The sequence below is a fragment of the Rhagoletis zephyria genome, unplaced genomic scaffold (assembly GCF_001687245.7).
Source record: "Rhagoletis zephyria isolate East Lansing unplaced genomic scaffold, Rhagoletis_zephyria_1.1 Rzeph_scaffold_03966, whole genome shotgun sequence".
Lineage (NCBI taxonomy): Eukaryota > Metazoa > Arthropoda > Insecta > Diptera > Tephritidae > Rhagoletis > Rhagoletis zephyria.
The window spans coordinates 11592-20325 of record NW_016161049.1 but is presented as its reverse complement, the minus strand read 5'-3'; the positions used below and the strand labels follow the sequence as shown (position 1 = coordinate 20325).

The following is an 8734-nucleotide window of genomic DNA, read 5'->3' as shown; positions in this document are numbered from 1 at the left end:
TTATTAAAGCTTCATATATGTATTGCATTTTATTTACATAAAATTTACAAAGAACTCAGACATTTTCAACCGGCTTCAAAAAAGGGGAGGTTATCAATTCTTCGGAGTATTTTTACTTCTTTTATTTATTCCACCGCATAACTTTGCACCGCGTGAACCGATTCCAATAATTATTTTTTGTACCGGAAAGATGGTACCTTAAGGGTCGTCTCGTAATTTGGTTTAGATCCGATCATTAAATCATGAAAAAATTAACGGTTAAAGATGCACTCAACTTTCAAAAGTAATACAAAATTTTACAAAAGAATTTTAATATAAATAAATATAATAATTTTACGAAATTTTTACACTTTTTTTTATCCATTTTCGTCGATTTCTGGTTTCTCATTTTTTAATACTTCGAATAACGAAAATTTAACTGAACTTGTATTTTTATCATGTAGCTCATTTTGGTGGAATGAGTTCAAATTTTAGCAAATTTAATCTTCGAATACTTATTAAGTATATATCAGTGGTAAAATTTTTTAGGCTGTAAAGTGTAAAAAGCAACATTACGTGAGTATGCATTGCATATTTTTAGGACAATGTTTTCATTCGCAGTTAAACTTTAAAGAGCTCTCAAGAAAAAAGAAAAATTCTTACAAAATGACGCACAAGAAATGGAAAAGAAATTTTTTTCTATCAAAATTTCTTAAATCATAATAAATTTAACCCCACAACCCACCTCTTGTGTGCGCTACGTGACAAATTTGATATGTAAGAGTAAACAGATAGTGTTTAATTTTGCACACACTAGAAGAGGAAACTGGTTACCTCTCTTTATATGCGTAAATTTAAACGAAAATTTTTTAGAGGAAATTTTAAACATTTTATGTGTAAACTGTGAAAATGTGAACAATAAATGTTTAGAACTCAAAAAACAAATTTGAAATTTGTTCTACGCCACACATATGATAAGTAAAAGAAAGCAAGCAGTGTTTAATTTAATTAACACGGTGTGTAAATTTGCATTCATTAAGAGAGGAGAAATTTAAACAAAAATTTTTTAGAGTGTAGCATTGACAAAAAACAGCCTAGTAGAGTTTTTATAGTTAAAATGAGGTAAAATTAAATCATAAGAGCGCTCAGACTTAGGAAAGATTAATTTTTCATATAAGTAAAGAGGAGTCCTTGTAGATAACAGCCTGAATAGAAATATAAAATTTCTAGCTTATAAATAATCGGTTATCTCGCAACCCAATAAGCTACATCTCCAAGCAGATATGTGGCCGAAATTTCACATGATTGAATGAAAATAAACGAATTCGAATACAAGGTACATAATTAAGAGATGACCCATCTTTTGTATTTGTATTTGTATTTATTTTGATTTTAATCCTAGCACATTAAACAAATTATTTTATAGTGCTAGTCACCATACATAATTAACTAAATCTAAGAACAAAATTAGTTTTAAATTGTAGCTAATTTTTAGATGGAATTGATTTGTAATACAATAAAAGCAACGAAAATTTTACAGAGAGGTTGCAGACAAGTTTAAAATAATAAAAAATATATATTATTTGAAGTAAGTAATTGTTTAGTTTAAAGTACATTAATTTATGTTTATACGTTATTATAAAAACGGGTTAATTCGTTTTTGAAGTGCAGTGCGTTATGTAATAGCCTAAGTCGAGTGGGGAGTGAGTTCCAAAGACGAATCGAATTTATGAAGAATTTGCGTTCAGATATAAGAAAACGATCTTTAGTATGTACTAGAAGTACTGACCCGAAGAATACAGAAATTGAAGTCTTTGATACAGATAATGAGGCTCTTTTGTGTATATAATTTTATGTAAAGTCAGTAGTGTTCTAATTTTTAACAGGTTTTCTAAGGAGATGCTAGCAACTTTTCAGCATATGATGTTACCTGATCAAGTCTTTTCAACACAAACACGTATCTTGCCATGTTGTTATAGGCAACATTTAACTTTTGCTTACAAGCAGCGTCACAATTAGCTTAATTCTCACATCCGTATAGGAGCGTAGGTATTAAGTACGCTTTGGCTAAGAGTAGTCTTATATTTAAGGGAGTGAAGTACTGCGAAAACCAGAGTGTACGGAGCATTCCATACACTTTACCTACTGTGCTAAAAATATGATCATACTATGTGAGCTTATTGTTGAAGAGCATGCCAAGATATTTGGCCGTGCTGACATATTATGACCGAATTGTCCAACTAAATTTCATCTAGCTCACTCGTTCTTAAGGAGTTTCTATGGATTACGACACAATTGGATTTGGCTGGGATCAGGCACAGACCGTTCATAGAAGCCCACTCACTTACTCGAGCTAAGTCAGAATTCAAGTTTTCAATACAAATATCAGTACGATTGGCTGGATAAAAACATATAATTGGACATCATCAGCATAAACGTGAATATTACAATACCTAAGAACATTAGGTAAGTCATTTACATACAAAATAAATAACAAAGGACCAATAATGGAGCCTTGTGGGACTCCTCTGACTACGGGAAGGAAATCAGACTTTCTGTCGCCGATACTAACTGCCTGAGTTCTGTCGCCAAGATAGGATCTTATCAATGCAGTTCCATGGCTGGAAAACTTAAATAAGTTCTCTAACTTGCTCCATAATAACATGTGGTCAACTGAATCAAAAGCCTTGGTATTGTCAAGGATAGTTAAAAAGGCAACCCTGTTTTCATCAATTTGCGACCGAATGCTTTCTACCACGTCTGGGAGGGCCGTTGTGCAGCTTCTCTTCGGCCTAAAGCCAGACTGTCGTTCAGCTAAGAGTTTATGATCTTGCATATACGAAATCATTTGCTTATGTAATATGCGCTCGACAACTTTAGACAGGAGCGGAAGAATAAGCTATAGGTCTGTACTCGTTAGTCTTCCTATGAATAGGTATTACTTTTGCAACTTTCCTGCACTTTGGAGAAGTGCAGGTAGCCAAGATGGAGTTGACGAAATAGGTTACTTGCGGCAATATTTTGGGAAGTATAATTTGGCATGGACTCCATCGAATCCTACTGCATTCGACTTAACTGAAAGTATAGCTTGAACGACATCACAATCATCAACATAAAAAAATTCAAATGGACTATCACCAACATTTAAACGAACACTGTAGTTATCTAGACAAATATTAGCTGTGGTAACAGACAGTCCAACAAAATTTTCTTTTAAATCGCAACCATGCGTGTTAGAACAGGTGTACTTTCTTTGACGTTTTGAAGTAATAATTCAGAAAAATTAAGTCGTGATTCGAGAATCTCGATGCGGGGAGTTGATTGTAGAGGAGGGATTTCTGTAGGTCATTCACAAAAAGTATATCTAATAGAGTACTGTTAGTATGGGTAAAATGCGTGGGTAGGGAGGTGTTAGTTGGGAAAAGTCCTAGAGATTCCATACTTAGTTTAAGACTTATCTTCAAGTAAGTTGCTATTGAAGTCCCCTGCAATTATAATATTACTATAGTTTTCGAGTAGAGGTTGGATGAATTCCGAAACGTCAGAAAAGTTAATATAGCGATTGGGTCGACTAGAAGTTTACTATTTTCTGAAAACACATCTATGAACACATATTCGACATATCCAGTGCCAGAGGCACAACGTAATCTACAAGACAAATAGCTTTTAACATATATTGTAACACCACCACCATGACCATGTCTATCAGCTCTGAAGAGTTCATAGCCATCCACTTTTACCATGCCATTACTATGGCATGACGAAAACCATGTCTCAGAGGTACACAAAATATCAATTACTGAATCTTCAAAGTGATATCTGAATTCGTCGATTTTTCTAAATAAACTTTGCGCATTTAGGTGAATTATCTTCAGCCCTACGGCTTGCTTGCTGAGGATGCGCAAAATAGTAAATACGTAGTCTTTGGAATCCTCCAACTTTTAGTCTGAGGTAATTATTACAAAAATACATTAAATTTAGATTTGCACTGCATTTAGATTTTAAAATTTTAGGTGTTAAGGTTAACCAGCTAGTCTTACTTAAACAATATATAATAATAACATTATAGTTTAAAAAACTAAAACCTCGCTATTATAATTTCCATTCGGACTGTCATCAGGTATGTAACTTGAGAATAGAAATCGCTGCATCTTATAGGCGCATCAATATTACATAGCTACATCCCGAGCTAACAATAATAATAGATAGGTAAAAAGATAGGACTATTTTTAAAGAAGCATAACACGTATTAGTTCTGGCATTCCTTGTGAACATCTTGGGATGGCCCACTTGGCTTTTGTGCACAACCATCACGAAAGGAGTGATCGATACTGAGGCTGATGTGTTCAAGGTCTTTGAGAGTCTCCTTAGTATGTATCACCTCGGGTCTATCATTAATTTTGCGTTTTATATAAATCAAGCCTCTCTTGATATAACCGAATGCATTTTTTTTTACGTCTTTTGAGGTGAAAAGCTGACTTCAAGATATCAGCACAATCGCTTAGTGAGCGGCTCGTTTATGTAAATGGGGGCGTCAGAGTTCATTTCCATATGCATAAGTCGTAGTCCATTTTTTTTAAGCGCCTGAAATTCGCAGCGGCTTTTAATTGCAAGTTCCTCTCGTTGGTCAGTTTGAGTGTCCTGAAGCTTCCGTGCTCGGAAGATGCTGGCTGAATTTCCAAAGTGTAACAAAGGTGATGGAAAACATTTTGTAAATTTTCACCATCTTCAATCGGGATTCCATGTACTCGCACATCGAACGCCGCAATCAGATTTTCCTGTTTAGCCATATTAAACTTTAAGGCAGCTAACTCGCCTTCGAGGATCGTTACACGATCGACAGCAGTCTCTTTAGGTCGTGTTTTATACTTTCGATTTTTTCCTCGAATTTTCGACAGAATAACTCCATAGTTCTGTTTTCAGAGTCAAGTCTTTTTCTCGCTAGCATATCATTAAATTTGGCGAAACGTTGGTCCATACTCCGAATAATGCTTGGAGAATCGCTGATACGTGGAGCTTTAGCCACTTCGGCATCATTGCATATAGCTCCACCACGTATCTTTTCAGCACCTGGAGCCACAATGCTTTGTATTTATTTATTTGTAAAGCTTGGATATACAAAGCTTTCAAGGATGCACTGCTTAGGTACAGGTGGCACTAAGTTCGGGTTTAGTGAAGACACAAACCACACGAGAAAAGCTTATACGGGACGTATGTATATGATTGTTGTTGGTGGTTTGCTTTCAACTAATTTGTCCGCACCAGAAGAAAAACAAACAGACTACGAGCATCTTTCTGACTTGCTTTTGCTTAGCAAATTAGCAGCCGCAGGAATAATCGATCTTGCACTATTATTGTGTAATAGCATTTTAGACTTGATTCTTTGGCGTAATTAGAATTTATTATCCACTTGGAACTATAATATTTTATAACTTTCGAGGACCGAAAAACTTTTGCTCATCACACACCAAGGTTGCCAACTTCTTTACACAGGAAGTTAAAGCATAACATATACATGCTTAAACTAAGAGTACACGAACATAGCATAAAAGAGAATGTAAATAACGTGTCAACAGAATTTTTGCAAATCATTTTGCTTATAAAATTTTATAGCAGATGCACCTTTGTTAACTCTAACATATGTACACAGCGCCACGCAGAGTAAATACGGAGACCAATTTTCGAGCTCTTCTTAAAGCGCAGCTACTCACGGACGTAAAAACGGAGAAGGTACCAGCTGACACGATCTATCTTATGGGATCTGCGTGTTAACAAAATCTCACCATGACCGTGATGTAGACGTTGCTTCTCTCTCTTTCTATCAACAGCACACTTGATATCTCTCTACGTCAAGGGTGGCCATTTCATAAGCACGTGTGCCAAATCATTCTCTTCTACTTTCACACGTACAAGAGAAAAACTGCGCTGCTTTCACGAAAAAATTATAGAATACAAGATTGTGCCGATTGCAGCAGAATTCGTGAGAGTAATTTTGGCGTGACGTCATCGTAGAGTTGACAACTGAGAGCGACAAATATAACTGCTCTCTAGTGATGTGCTGAATTATCGGTACCCAATACTTAAAAAAGATTTCGGTACCCAATACTTCCTTTTCGGTACGCGATACCCATCCTTTACATTAAACCTTCGCCATTATATGCATTTCAAGTTTAGAAAAAACTTTCATTACTAATTTATATGATATCGGCTAAAACACTTGAACTTATCGCAACAGAGAAATATTTTTTTAACAGTTTTAACCTTAGTCGATCCAAAATTCAAGAACAATGCTTTGATTAGCGACAAGTTTCGAACCGATATCGCACTTGTTGACGTAAAAATATTTCATATTACATACGTCAACAAAACCGATACCGATTCGAAAATTGTCCCTGAATGGTTACAGAATTTGCCCCCCAGGCAAAAATGATATCGTCCGATTCATCTGGAACAAAAATGCTTCAAACAAGTAAGAGTTTCTCTGTATTATGGCCTCGAACCGACATATATACATCTTACATTTGAATCAGTATTAACAGCTCTATTGGCTCCTACATTCGGGATTTGATAGGCGAGTCTCCCCTAAACCGTTTTTCCTTATTTTTTGGCCTATGTGCGCTTTTATTCGAAACCTAAATGTTTCGGTACCGACTATCGAGAGCATTGGATACTTTGTAAATCGGTACCGAATATCGATCAATACTTAAAAGTATTGACTCAGCACATCACTACCGCTGTCATCTCGACTGTGACGTCAGCAAAACAGCTGATTCTGTCAAATTTACTGAGAGCCCGTTAGCGGTGTTGCCATCGGCGCCACCTTCTGTATTCTCTCCACCCTGGCTTTCACGCATACATGAGCATACTCTATGAATCAATGATGCCGACGATTATGGTTTTGGTGTGATCGTGTTCAATCGATGCGAAACTTTCAAGCAATCAAGTCGCTGCAAGACACGGTAAAATGTTTAATATGGATTTGGATGTAGATTTTTTACTCACTAGTAATGGGAAGAGAGGGCACAATGTTTGGTGTGTCATGAAGAAATCGCACGGGCGACAAACTTTTTTGTTAAGCGCCATTATAGCGCCATTTCGCCTTATCCCCAAATATTGAATTAGTAAATTATTACGTACATATGCACATAAATAAAAAGATGAATTTAAAATAATACTAAAAGTCCCTTTTCTTTTGATTCAGAATAAGAAGATTAATACAAATTAATGGAACTATTTGATTTAATTTACATTTTAATTATAATAAAATATCTAACCCAGCAATGAAGGTCAATTAAACCTTATAAAAAATTAATTCTTTAATATAGTCTCTACCTTTCACACTAGTTACATAATAAAAAAATCCCTTTTCTTATAACTTGCAACATGAAATCGATGACAACACTGTTTTCATCAGACGCGTGAGCGACCTTTTCTCTTCATTCTCACATCGTTTGGCAAAATTGAAATATATCATTGTGTGAGTTAAGGCGAAATTAGTCAACGACGTAGCGTAAACGTACGTTGACGCTGACACGATCTACTTTATGGGATTTGCGTGTTAACGAAAACTCACCACCGCATGACGGTGACGAACTCACGAACTGTTCAAATTCTGCACAGCTTTATCTAAATTGCAAACTTTTTATAAAAATGTCTAGTAAAAAATTTTAGGTTTTATGTTGATTTTTGGTAATTTTTTAAGGATCTTCTATACAAAGTATGTGGGAAAATTTGGAAGAAAATAAGTAATTTCCTAAACCAAAACATTATTTAAAGTCAACGCGATAAAGGCGAAATTAGAAAAATTTTAATAAACTGGTTTAAAGTTTAGACAAGTCGTGAGCCTTATCATGTTTTGGAAAAAATGGCATACTCAGAGTTTTGAATTGATACTCAAAATCTTGGCTTAATGTTGAGCTAGGTTGGAGCTTACCCTAGGCCTAAACTTCATATATTTGTACACGTATACCTATGCAAAACAATATGAGCACGATATTTCACTATTTTTCTTTTGTTGGTTTAGTGTTCATTAATTTTATAAAGTTATAGCTCTTTATATAACAACAACTTTATAAATCCAACTTTAAAACTTTGTACGAAAATTAGAAAAAAAAATCTACTAATGTCAACAAAATTGCATCAAAGTATCAAATATTTTAATCAGAACTAAAAATAAATTTTGGTCCATTAACCATTTCATGGTAATTCAAAATATTCAAAATTACTCCTGAATCTTACAATATCTTTATCAACTCCAGTTATATATCATCCAGTTAGTATATTTAAAAATACTACTCACTGCCAAGGCCGTCAAGAGAAAACTCAGGCCCCGGACTGAAAAATCACGGGCCCCTATACATAAATTGTATTAACTTAAATTTTAAGTCTTAAAAGCATGTGATCATTTGCTTTAATGTATAGTGTCAGAAGCAATCAGCACGAATTGTAATATATTTATAATAAAAACCTATAACGAAGGCGCAATTACATTATAAAAAATAATAAGAAGTTATGGTTCCGATATTTCAGGCCCCTTAAAAAGCCCGGGTCCGGGGGGATTTCCCCCTTCTTCTCGACGGGCCTGTTCACTGCTAATTAATGCAACACAGAATACTTTTCTGTACTACTGTCCAAAAACGACTGTTGTTAAAAATATATTATTTATAGGTTCATATACGCAAATCACTTATCATGAAATGCTTCCCTATTTGTTACACATTTGCGAATAAAATGAGCGAAACATAATGAATTTCCC

At 34.8% G+C, this 8734-nt stretch overlaps 1 protein-coding gene across 1 annotated transcript in view; it reads right to left on the bottom strand.

Annotated features, from left to right (window-relative positions):
- Positions 1-4888, bottom strand: part of LOC108370016 (transmembrane protease serine 9) — a 12893-nt gene extending 8005 nt beyond the window's left edge. The window contains exon 1 of the mRNA XM_017625248.1: positions 4849-4888. Coding sequence (XP_017480737.1) covers positions 4849-4888 — 40 coding nt within the window. The remainder of the gene's footprint in view (positions 1-4848) is intronic.
- Positions 4889-8734: the final 3846 nt, after the last annotated feature.